Source organism: Acinonyx jubatus, chromosome E4 (genome assembly GCF_027475565.1).
Source record: "Acinonyx jubatus isolate Ajub_Pintada_27869175 chromosome E4, VMU_Ajub_asm_v1.0, whole genome shotgun sequence".
NCBI classification, from domain to species: Eukaryota; Metazoa; Chordata; class Mammalia; order Carnivora; family Felidae; genus Acinonyx; species Acinonyx jubatus.
Window position 1 is genome coordinate 44,167,228 of NC_069395.1, and position 12,870 is coordinate 44,180,097.

The 12,870-nt window shown below is 45.4% G+C and overlaps 1 protein-coding gene across 3 annotated transcripts in view; it reads left to right on the forward strand.

Moving 5' to 3' along the window:
- The window catches only part of RGL1 (ral guanine nucleotide dissociation stimulator like 1), a 255,922-nt gene that overhangs the window by 127,391 nt on the left and 115,661 nt on the right, over window positions 1-12,870 (forward strand). Inside the window, exons 1-2 of one of the 3 annotated variants that reach the window (XM_015073308.3) lie at window positions 2,205-2,400; window positions 3,396-3,506. The exons of 1 other annotated variant lie outside the window; for it this stretch is intronic. In XM_015073308.3, coding sequence (XP_014928794.2) covers window positions 2,374-2,400; window positions 3,396-3,506 — 138 coding nt within the window. In that variant the 5' untranslated portion in view covers window positions 2,205-2,373. Of the gene's footprint in view, window positions 1-2,204; window positions 2,401-3,395; window positions 3,507-12,870 lie in introns of those variants that run through there. One more of the 3 variants, XM_015073307.3, reaches the window with a different exon arrangement.

The window sequence follows — 12,870 nt, forward strand, 5'->3', positions numbered from 1 at the left end:
GGTTCCCCACACTGCATACATATATAACTTTTCAGTGAGTCTGGAAAAAAATACAGTTTGGGAAGAAATGCAATAATAAGGGAATAGAACTTTTTGATTACTTACCATTTGCTAGATACTTTGCATACATATTTCATTTAATCCTTTTTCGAACTCTGTGAGGAGGTAGATGTTTGTCCCTTTTTACAGATGAGGAAACTAAGGCTCATTCTTTTTCTTTTTCTTTCTTTTCGTTTCTTTTCCAAGAGAGCACAAGCAGGGAAGGGGTGGAGAGAGGAAGAGGGAGAATCCCAAGCAGGCTCTGCACTGTCAGTGAGGAGCCTGATGCAGGGCTCCAACCCACGAACTGTAAGATCATGACCTGAGCTGAAGTCAAGAGTTGCATGCTTAGCCGACTGAGCCACCCAGGTGCCTCCAACTTCACTCTCAACGTAAGTGTGGATCTGAAGCTGGATCCACTTGCCTTGAAGCCTGTGTTTTCACTCTATACACCAGGTGGCCAGCCAGGGAATTGGTGGAGAAGAGGGTGACCAGATCTGAAACCGGAGTGGAGCATTATGAATTATAAGCTGCCCTGTCTGGGAAGGCTGCACGGGACAGGCAAGGCTGAGAAAGTGCTTGATGTCCCTGAAGTGAAAATTTTTCAGTAATCTCCAAATTTACAGCCCAAATCAGGTTACAGTAGTGGTGAAATTAACTAATGGCTGGCTTAACTGTCCTCAGGTGCATCTTGAGGTCTTTGAGATCACGGAATAGGTAGGTCCTCTAAGGGTGGGCCAGGGGGCCTGAGAATGGCATAAGAAGGAGGGGCAGGTAAGGCGTCCACATGATTTTCCTCTAGACACTGGGGACACTCTATCCTGCTGATCACAAGGAGGATCTGGTCTATGTGCTGTTCCTTTTTTTTTTTTTTTTTTTTAAATTATAGAAACAATCACTTCAGTTTCATAAAAAGAGCATTCACTGTCTCCACAGTTACTGAGCTGGGTAGGTTCTCGTTGTATAAGAGGAACTTGGCTGAGTGACTTCAAGATGTTCTTGAATGTCCCAAATCCTTTTGTTTCTCCTTGATGTGTTTTCACTGTCATTTATTCTGTTCTCCTGGGAACATTGGTACACATGACTCTCTAGCTTTGCAGTTCATGATATATTTATTATGAACCAAATCCTAGCCTTATGCCTTAGCATGGCAATTAGTGAGAGGTCTTTAAAAACAAATTGAAAGTTGATTAAATTCAACTAGTATAAGATGTGAGCTCTGAGGATTTTTTTTTGGAATTGGCATGGAATTCTGTCACGTGCCATTTTGATTATATTATCATCTGGTATTATGCTGTTGATTTATTAAAACTGGATCTAAGAGATGTTATAATCTTTTGTCTTGGTAGTAGGTCTTTCTGTTATGACAAAACTCCCTCTAACAGTCTCCTCGCGAAGGGCTCTGTCCTTGCTGTTACTATCCCGCTGTGTCCTTACAGTAGGGACAACTCAACTGATGGCTGTCTCACAAAGACTCACAGAACCTCCAGGGCCACTGATGGCCCACTTTCCACGCTGTCAGCCCCAGCAAAACCCTATTCTGCTTTGTCCCCTTCCCACCCACGATGGCCAGTTACTGTGGATGAGCCTTATCATAATGGGTGGCAGAAAGAAGTCCAGAGCAATTTCCGGTTGGCAGCGTGCTGATGCGCGACCGGGTAGGGCCCCTGGGCATGGGTTTTGGAATATCCTCTGACCGTTTCTTTTTTGCCCTAATGAAAAACTTCCTGGCTTCTAGTACTGCCCCTCTCTTTGGGGGCAGCTCTGATTTAACCTAAATTCAGTAGGTAACAAAAGTTTTCCCGACCCTCTCCTCCCATCCTTTTGGCTCTGCCCGCTCCCCCTTTATCTCTTCACAAAGGAAGAGGACACACACTCGGACCCCCCGGACCCCCCCCCCCCCCCCACACACACACCGCGCGGGGTGCTTTCTTGGCACCTGGTGACCGTCCAGGAAACCTGAGCACCTTGAAAGGCTTGTGTCCCGATCGCCTTCGGGGCCGGAGAAACTACTGCATGCTAACTTTATGCATGGGATTTGAGAAAGGGAGAGTGTGCTCGGAGCACAAACAGGAAAGCCTGACATCACGGAGCGGCGGAGCGGCGCGGGGAGGAGTCTGCGGCGCCCTCGCTCGCCGCGCTCCCTTTGTGGCCCGAGTCGCGCGCACCGGCGGCGGCGGCGGCGGGGGCAGCGCGCGGGTCTGTGCTCGCTCGGGGCGCGGCGGGCGCGCGGGCGGTGGGGCTGGGGGCGCGGCGGGCGCGCCGGCCGAGACCGCGTTGGGCCCGGAGCGGGGCGCAGGATGCCGCGGCCGCGGACCGAAGAGAAAACTGAGAATGAAATTGCTTTGGCAAGCTAAAATGGTAAAGAGAGCTCTGCCTTCTCCCGAGGCTTCTCTGGTGGGGAATCTTCTGCCGCTTTCTCCGGGTGTGTTTTGGACTCTCTCGGAGCGGACGGGGCCATCCGATCCCCTACTTGGGAGCTGAGGCTGCCTCGCTCCGCTTTGTACGCTTTCCTCTCGGCGTGTCTTCTTTTCAACGACACCTACTTTGTCGGCAGTTGCCTCTGGTGTGTGTGGGGCAGATGTTTGTCGGGAAAGGGAAACTTTTAAGGACAGAAGACTGTTAGTCGGGGTAAACCCGGGAGCGCTCCCGCGCCCCGGCGGCTCTTTAACACCACTCGGGCTGTAGCTGGGGACGTGGAAGTCCAGGGGGTCGCGCACGCCTTTTACTTGCGGCTGCATGATGATGTGTTGCTTTTTCTGCACTTGCCAGATTCTTTTCCGGAAATAAACACTTTTTACCTCCAACCCCGCTAACTTTTTGGGTCCCAGCACAGCAAGAGGAGAAAAAGACACGGGGAGCGTTTCACTTCCAAGGGAGTCAGGGCTCCTGGCGTTTTAGACACTTGTTTGTGCCTGAGTTTCAAATGTAGTATGCTCAAGTAACTGAGCCACTTATAAAAGTAGTACAGACTTTGTACCAACGAATTATTTTTCTTTTCACTTAAGTGGGGGGAGGTCTTAATCAGGATTAAATCATAGTGTCTTAAAGAAGGAGGGGGAAAAAAAAGACTTAAGAAAACCCCCTAAGTTGTGTGAGTGAGTGTAGGAAAAATAACTACATGGAAAAGTCCAGGGATCTTGATACCACAGGAAAGGGCTGGGGTCCAAGAAAATTTCAGCATTCCTTCTATCGCAATGTGTCTTGTATTGCTCTGATTGTAATATTTATTTTGAACAGCCCGTCTTGTGCCCTGAGTGCTGGTGTAAGCAGTAAAGCAGCTGGGATAGATTGTGGTTAGCAGAGAGGAAAAAAAAAATACTCTTTTTCTTTCTCTTTATCCCATCCCCTGGCAGAGCTCGATTCAGGACTGGGGTGAAGAGGTAGAGGAAGGAGCTGTTTACCATGTCACCCTCAAAAGAGTCCAGATTCAACAGGCTGCCAATAAAGGAGCAAGATGGCTAGGGGTGAGTAAAGCTGGAGACGCTGTGAACTTTGGAGCTGCAGAGTCTCTTGTTCTGTGAATATCATTATTATTTAGCAGAGGCAGGATTTTTTTTTTTTTTTTTCTTTTTTCTTTCCTTCGTCGTCTTCTTCTCTTTTGGCCTTCAAAAGGAAACCGCCAATGACCGAGTGTTTGCACTAGCTGTTCAGGTCTGTTTTTGTACTTAATGTTTTCCAAAGCATCTTCCCTAGGTTTGTCAATAATTCAGAACCTCTTAGAAATGTTGAGGCTTTTGGCAAAGAGAGTGGGGGTGGAGTGGCAGAAAGTGACACACAGTAACAAGGACCAGAAAGCAGCACTCTGTGCAGACAGCCATAAGCAGTTTTGCCCATATGGCACCTTTTTCTCTCCCTGTCCTCTCCCTATTGATGCTGAGAGCCCCTTTCCTCCTGTACCTCTACCACGTATCCAGGATGCTCAGGGCACAGACCATTCCCGATCTGCTGCCTACTGGGGGGAGGTGGTGGCAGATTTCCCACTGTTATCTCCTTTCTGCAGCCCGCGAGGAGACACATGCACACTTAATGTCCACGACTTCATATGTAGTGTGCACAGAGTGCTGGCTCTTTGGAGAGTCACTGCTTCCATAAACAAGAGTTTTTTCCACCAAGATTCTAAAATCTTGGTTGAGATCATGTGAGTTATCTATTATCACCTAATGGCTCCTTCAGCACATCCCCGTGAGAATTGGAAAGCTTGGCGACAAGGATCACTACTCCAGCAAATACCAACATGTGGAAGAACGAAGGAATTCTTGATCTGGAGATAGAAGTAATCCTCAAGAGACAGCAGTGAGAGGTGATACAAAAAGCCTTGAGAAAGAAGATCATGGTAGGCTGGATAGAGGGGATGAAGTGTGGTCTCACCTGGCCTCAGGCCAGCTGCACTCAGCCTTCATAGGGGATGGACTTGACAGCAATGAAGATTGGGCACTTGTATCCAATCTCTACTGGCTTTGGGTTTCACAGAATTCAGTGTTTGAGCACCAAGGGCGGGATGTGAAGGAGGACAGGAAACCAAAGTGCCCAGAGCCTCACGTTGAGACCAGAAGCAACACGTTAACTTAAAACTCCCTGAGTTTAAGGCAGAATGGCCAGCGGCCGTGATTTCCTCTGCTCCGGGTCCCCTAGTCGGCTGACACGGGCGTTCATTGCTTCGGGCGTCCCCAGCTACCTCAATTCGGGCCTTTCCTGCTTTGTACTTGGGACCGAGGTACCTCCCAGTAGGGCAGTGAACTGTTAGTCACATCTGCGGGTGTGGCCTGGAAAGGTAGGAATCTTCCGTTTGAAGACCAGAGGTCTTCACTTGTCTAACAGGCACCTTACTCGGAATATGATTTTCAAAAGCACTCGGTGCCTCCCCAGCAGACCTGATAGGGAAAGCAGAACCAGAGTTCTGGCAAGTCTTCACTTTGTTTTGGGGGGTTGTGTACATCTTATTTACATGTGGTATTGATGTGGTGTGGCTTGTCTGGGTATTTCAAAATGATTCACAAGTTCCTAACCAGCTGCCTTTCACAGGGTCATTATGTTTCCTGATGCTGTGTTGTTCCTGTCTTTCTAAGGAGACCAATGTTACTTGGGTGACAGTTTTAGTTTTCAGCCAAACACAACAGCAACGAATGAATAAGTCAGGGGAAAATGGAGGGGTTAACTCGATAGGCCCCAGACACACAAGGTATGGTTCGCTGAGATGTTCATAGTTATGTCGTGATTCTCACTCACTTTCTGTTGCTGGACTCTGCCTCTCTTCTCTCCTCGCTCTCAGTGTGCTCAAATGTGTACAGAGTTCAGAGTTGGTTCACCATGGATTTAGCAGTAGAGCTGAAATATCGAGAGGGAGACAATGTGAAAAGATTTCTTAGAGTGGATAGAAGAATCTGTCCCTTCTCCTCCATTGCAACAAAGTGTGATTTGTGGCTACCCTCCCAGACCTCAAGAGCATGTTCTTAGGAACTTTCCAACTCTGATCCCATGTGTTTCCTTGTCTTTGGTGTCCTGTTGGGAAGCTCTGTTTTTGTCCTTGGAATTCCAGACTTAATTAAATGCGACTCAACCAATTGAGCCATAGTAATTGCAAACCCTTCTTTTGAGGACTGAGTGGCTTCTCCATATTTGTTTTCCTACATTCCAGTAGCCCTTCCAAAATTCTCCAAAGCAACCAGTGTTAGGGTGAACTAGAGATGGAGGTGAGGGTATTACTGAAGTATGTCAATAATCTTATGAGGAAGGTGGTGTTGTGATATCTCCCCCCCCTCCCCCATAAGGAAACTAATGTCTAGAGAAGTTAAATTGATTTTTGGGTCACATAGCTAGGAAGTGGTAGAGGTTGGATTCGAACCCAGTTGGTTAATCCCTTGCTGTCAGGAGCTGCCTGGAACTTTCAGGCCATTTCCATAATAGTGGAAGAGAACATCAGCTCAGAAGACCAAAGATGCTTATGGTGTACTTATGCTTATGGTGTGCTTTTTACTTAGATACTAGCTGTGGTGCAGGACTTGAGTGATGGGACTTTCTCTTCTTTACATCCTGAATGATAATTTGAACCACAAATTGACATACTTGTTGGGAAGATATGTATCTGATTGATAAATTCTCCATTTTGGATGTATGAAGTATGGTGCACCAAAGATACGTATGAGATTATGTAGCACACGAGGGTGGGCGTAGCTTTCATTATATGTCTAAAAAGATTATTCAAAAAGCCTAAAAGACTGAGCACAATTTTTGTATTTTCTAGTACTCAGATCATAAAACACAATTAAGATTCAATTTGGAAAGGATAGCAAAAATAATTCCACACCCTCAGATGGGAAGTATCATACAATCCAAAACATTCAGAACATTCTTTTTTGGTTTGTGTGTTAAATTTTATGTTTCGTTGATCTTTTGAAGTAAAACCCTCTGCCTTTGGTTGTAAAATATACAATAGAATATGGCCCGGGCCGGGTTTACTTCTACATGTGGCTGCAGCTTTGCCTGTTGACAGTGAAGTTATGTTGGAAAACTTTGAAAAACCAAATATTATTGAAATACTGACCCCATTTTCCCTTTACAATAACTTCTTAGCCGAGGATAACTTTTCTTAGCTAGAGCCCTCAAGGAGAAGTGGCTCCAATTATGTCATAGAATCATAAAACCTCAGGATTGGAAGGGACATTAAAAAGTCATTTCATCCAACCATTCAATTAGCTTGTAGAATGTTCAGTGATTTTTGGAAGAGCAAATGGTCAAAACTGGTTATTTTTCTTTGGTCTCAGTATTGCGGTTTTATATGGACAGTGATATGTAGAAATGATTGGAGAGAACATCAGTATTCTCTGGAAGCAGGAAATGTACCATTTTAGGACGAGTACTCAAATGGACAGAGGATAAGGATCCAACTGTCAGGGAAGGGGCTTTGGCGTCAGGAGTGCAGTCTGCTGTCTTTGCAATATGACAGATGGAGGGCACAGAAAATGCATCAAACCTAGGATAAATTCAAAGTGGGGATATTTGTTTCATAAACAGGATTGGTAGTGGTAGGTCACTTCAGCAAGGTTTGTGGGGTGTGGAATGGTCAGTGGGTGGTCACATGACTTTTCTGTTTTATGCGTCTGTGGTTATGCGGTCCTTGTGGTGGGGCCCCAGTTCCTCCCTTCCTTATGTCCTGTATTTATCACTGTGCCTCCCACATAGGCCCTTGTTGGGTTGAATTGAAATGCTTGGTATCTGGGAGGCTGGTTAAGATAACAAATTAAGACAGGAGAAAGCAGAATATATTTAGAAAAAAAGGGAACCGGAAATCTGTTATAGAACCTAGTGTTTAGGATGAATTGTGGCCAGTCTGTGGGCCAATATGGGCACAGTGGCAAGATAAGCACTTGTCACATCTGAATCGAGAAGTCATCTCTCACTTGGATCCACTGTTTGGCTTGACTCTACCTGGTGGTTTGGTGGTATTGCTATCCATGTTGCCTTCAATTAGTTCCTCAAGTTTTCAGCTAACTTCACTGATGGGCAGCTTCTCTGATCTCCCACGTCTGGATCTCTCCCTCTGCATGTTTCAGAGCATCCTCTAATTCTCTGTCATGCATTCACCTCACTAGTTGTAATGGTCCGTTTACTTGTTTGTATCTCCCACTGGACAAAAAGGTTGGCCAAGTGTGAACCGTGGCCATCTAGTTGGCAGAAACTCAACAAATGTTTGTTGAATGAATGGGTCAAGCTTCATCCCTTTTTGGGAGACTAATTTTGTCCTGACAAATATGAATGTATGGGTTGCTCCTTATTTAAAATGCAATGAGCACGAAGATGTTAGCTTATAAAGAAGAGGAGGGGCGTGTGGGAGCGAGAAAAATCAATTAGGTAATGATTACAGCTCTCTTAACATTCTTTCTGGAACAAAGCAGGGCACAAACAAAGGTAGTGATTATTCATTTTCAGAAAAAAACTCACAGTAGTGAATTAACTAGACCATTCCCCAGTGCCTTTTAAAAGGAGTAGACCCCATTGTACTTGTCTCATTGCTGAGTGGTGAAGAAAGAAAGGCAAGGCACAAGTTAAAAAGCATTGGCAAACGTTACAACTGTGTGTGGTTGGGAAGCTCAGGGGCAGGACTTTAGAATTTTAAGGAGATAAGCCGTAGAGGAGCCCTTGGTTTACAGTTGGTCATCCATGTTTCCATCTAGGAAAACAGGCCCGTGGGTTGCATTATTTTTGTCTAGCAGAATGTTGAATTTAGGCTTTAGAAAGTAAATTTCAAAATTTAGCAGCCATCTGTAAGTGAATCAACTCCTCTTTTTCATTCTGACCCTGGGAACATGTTTCTAAAACAATCCACTAATATGGCAGCCTACCCCAACCAAGAAAATACAGTCCATTTCAGTTGCCTGAGATAGCGCTATAATGCTGGATCCTTTCACTGCTTTGCAAATCTCTTGGGATCTGCGTCAGAGATATTTAGCATGTAATTAAAATATCCAGTTCAGTTCACCAATTCAGGGGACACTCAGCTGGTTCCAAATAATGTGTCTACCTGCGGCAAATACGTTATAGTATAAATATAAGAGGGAGACATTGACTCCTTATACTTAAAGTATACATTCTGTTAAGTCAATATTGTAAATGTATTTTATTATTTATGTGAAATTATAAAGAGAAAGTTTCTTGAAGTTTTAAATTTAGAAAGAAATGGAGAGCAATATGGCAAATACTGTGCTTTTCTCCTTCCGTGCTTCGCTGAAATTTGTCACTGCCCTGTCTTACTTTAGTTTCCTTTGTCCATGGCGTCTGTTCGTTTTACACCTCCCCCTTCTAAATAGTTAGAATCTCATAGTGACTGTCTTACACATTTTATGTTAAAATATGCTGTAGCAAGACATTAACCTTTCTACCGTGTTACACTATGGGATTCCATGATATCCTATCTCATGATGTGGAAAAAAAAAATTTCTGTAAACAGAGCAAGGAAAGTATTGGTTAAATGGAGGGAAGATACCAAATGTTGCCTCATTCCATTGGAAAAGCTCAGCTAGCTCAAGTTTGGGTTGCTGATGGGTGTGGCTATCTCCAGAGTTGATTTGGAGTCTGGAGTTTTTGGCAGTTTCTGGGTCCTCTGCTAGTAAACACATTCAGTATGAACTTCCTTGCTGCTATTGTTGTACGCCTGTTTGTATGATTCTGTCATCTGTGTTTGAGTCAGCTAAACTAGCCTTCAGTAGTATTCATTTTTTCACCAAAGACCTATGTTATGTCAAACACCATGTTAAGTCTTGGGAATCCAGTCTTGTTCTAAAAGAACTTACAGGTAGTAGGGAAGACAGAAACTTAAACTGATTACAATATATTGAGGTAAGTATGATCAGTGCCATGCAAAAGATCTGTGTGTTAGGGGAACCCCAGAGGGGATCATGTAAATCAAGTGGAAGGTCGGGCGCGGGGACTCCAGGAGGGCTGCATAGAAGAGAGGACTCTTTAGTGGAGAGTTAACAACTGAGTAGGTGCTGGAGACAGGGAACACAAGGTGGAGGAAAGCACAGAGGCTGGAGGGGAGACCACTGTGTGAGGCTCAGCATGGGGAAGAGGGAAGGACGGACGCCTGGTTCTGGGAAGGTGACGGGAAAGGAGGCCAGAGAGAAAGTCTCAGCCACGTCACTGAGAGCCTGGAATGCTATGTTGTGGAGTTTGCTCAGCCCTGAATGCCGGATAGTCGTTGAAGGGCCTTAAGCAGAGTGGCAGGGCCGGATCTATATTTTAGCAAGATGATGGACAGCTGAGGGGTGAATGCTCTGGAAAGGAGCAGACTGGGGTGTGGGAGAGGGAAGAGGCTAAACTGGAGGTGAAGTGAGGAAAGGGACGAGGACCTGAATGGAAAGGTGGCAGCAGGACACAGAGTGGGGTGAGGGGAGGACAGTCTAGGAAGGAGGAGGGCGGGAGTGGGGGATGGGAGGCCTGGCAGGCATGGCTCTTAGGCACCCTGGCTTCAGAGAGCTTGTCAAAAACTGGGCTTTCTGGGGTCTGCATCATCTTCTGCTCATTGGGTGAAATGTCCTGCAGACTTCAAGTCGGGCTTCCTCTGTGTATGTGCTAGCAGATGCCTTCTTTCCTGTCAGAAAGGCCCTGCAGCCTAACCAGCCCCAGGTGTGCCTGCCATGTCCTGTCCAGAGACGAAATCTCAGTTAGGCTCACTGTGGACAAGGCAGCAAGCCGAGCTTGGTTCTCAGGTTCCAGAGAACTTTGAAGAGCGGGTGGTTTCTCTCTTCTCGTTCTCTCTCTCTCTCTCTCTCTGTAAGTCTTCTGTTTCCCTACAAACTAAACAAATTAAATCTGTAGGCCACAGAGAGAGAGAATAAACATGGAACCCACAGGCCTGTGATTATAGAGCTATATTTTAGACAACAGCAGTTAAAACTTATAATTGTCATGTTAGAGACACAAGAAATTTTATGGTTGGATGTCTTGGCCTTTTCCCTGTCCCTGTTCACTGCCTTTAACCCCTCTTTGACACGGTTTGTCCCAGTTGCTGGCATCACTGCTCTCGGAGGCTCAGTCTGGTTGCTAGTTCCACTCATGTAAAAGAAAACAATTGGTTAAGATCTAATGTTTTCCTAGTTTACCACTACCACAATTTTAACCTCTCTCTCTCCCTCTCTCTCCCTCTCTCTCTCTCTCTCTCTCTCTCTCTCTCTCTCTCTCTCACACACACACACACACACACACACACACACACACACGGCCTAAATTAAAATGTGTTTTCACATTTTATTTTTTAGGATCTCCTGCATCTTCAGAAGGCCTCTTTTATATAATTATTCAAAGCCTGACTTTGTCATGTCTTTGCTTGTTTTTCCCTCAATTGTGTCATTTTTGTGATTAACTTGCACCATTTAGGAACCGTCTTTGGTTTAAAAAAGAGTAAAAACGGAGGAAGGAGGGAATAAAAGGTAGGGCAAGCTTACAGCATGAGATAAAAGACGCCACCTAGGAGGAGGCTCAGTGAGTCCTGTGAAGAGAAAATCACGTCATTCACCACTGGTCCTTTCGGCTTAACATTGTAGAAATACCTGGGCCTTGCCACCGATGTGGCTGCGGCTTGTGTCCCTGTGGTTGGGGTTCCTCAAAGCCATCTTCTCCCTTCCGCCCTGCAGGGCGTGACCTAAGGGGCTAGGATGCTGTGTTGTCGGTGGTTCTCAATGTATTTTCATCCTCACGGACTCCTTATCCTACACTTTCTGGCATTTCATTGCTTGTGCCCACGTGCGGTCCGTTCATCGGAATTCGTTTCCATACAGTTAATCTTATCCCATGTAACCTTCCCAGACATTTTCTGTCTGTTTGATCCTTTTGCCACAGAATTGAGCAATTCAGCTTTTTCCTTGATTCTGTTTCCTGCTGATTTCAATATCCATTCTTCTCTTTTATAAAAGTGAAGCTAAGGCCGAGTCTTTCCAGTTTCATAATTCTAAAGAAAACTGGAAAACCCAAAACCAGACTTTCCTGCTAAAAGTAGGATGTCTTTGCTCAGTAATATCAGCGGAGGCTCTCTAGAACCTTCCTGTTCACACTCTTCCCTAGTTATGTACCCTTGTCATGCCAGTAACTCCTGTCGCTGCTGGTGATGAAGCTAGAATATGTGGGCAATTTTTATCTAACAAAAGACCATTTAATGGGTTTAAGTAAAAATAATCGAAACTGGATTAGATGTTGGCTTAAAATAAAATGCTTTTGTACTCGTGACATTTCCAATTAAGACTGCAGCACTTGAAATTGTTTGTTGAGCTGAGACTCCTAAATAGAGAATTCAGGAAACCGGAAGCATTTGGTTAGTTTGTGAAGCACACGGAAGACATTTGCTGTTTTGTATCCACATGTTGACCCCCCCTAATGACACAACACAATGAGCATATCTATTTTAAAAATGACTTAGCCAAGTTTGTTTTGTTTTGTTTTGTTTTGACAGAGTGAGAGGGCGCAAGTGAGCGAGGGGCAGAACAGAGAGAGAGAATCCCATGAAGGGGAGGGGATGGGGAGAGAGAAAGAAGCAGGGCTCAACCAAAGTGGGGCTCATGTTTTTTACCCGAAGCAGCGCTCAAGCTCACCTGGTGTGGGACTCATCTCACGAACCATGAAATCATGACCTGAACTCAAGTCAGATGCTTAACCGACTGAGTCCCCCAGGTGCCCGTGACATAACCAGGTTTTAATAAGGCCCAGAGCCATCAAGGCCCGGATGGGGAATTCGCCCATGGTTCTTTCTTCTCAGTTGGAGCCTTGGCGGGAGCTGGCACCTCCTGGTTGCTCTTCCTTTCTGCAGATATTTTCAGCAGGAGCTCTGGTTGAGGGAGGTCCCAGAGCACTGGTGAAGGGCCACTAGTCAATAATGTAAAAACTTTGTATGGTGACAGATGGTAACTGTGCTTATTATGGTGAGTATTTCATAGTGTATATAATTGTCAAATCACTATGCTGTACATCTGAAACTAACATAATATTGTATGTCAACTATACTTCAACTAAGAGAGCACACAGCTGTGCTCTGGAACCAGGCAGACCTGAATTCAGAACTTATACCTGCCACATGTGAGCTGTGTGGGCGTGAACCATGAAGTCACCAACCCTCTTTAAGTCTGACTTGCTTACCTGTTGGAAGGACACCAGCACTACCTTCCTTCCTGATGGGGTTACTGTGATTAGTGAAGGAGTTTTGTATGTAAGGTGCTTGGCGTGGCGCCTAGGATACAACACGCACTCATTCACTGAGTGTGGGGCTCTTGTCAGGACGCCACCGTCAGAGCTGTCTTTAGAACCCCGCCATGAAAACTTGTAGAAGCCCGGGAGTCTTTCTTA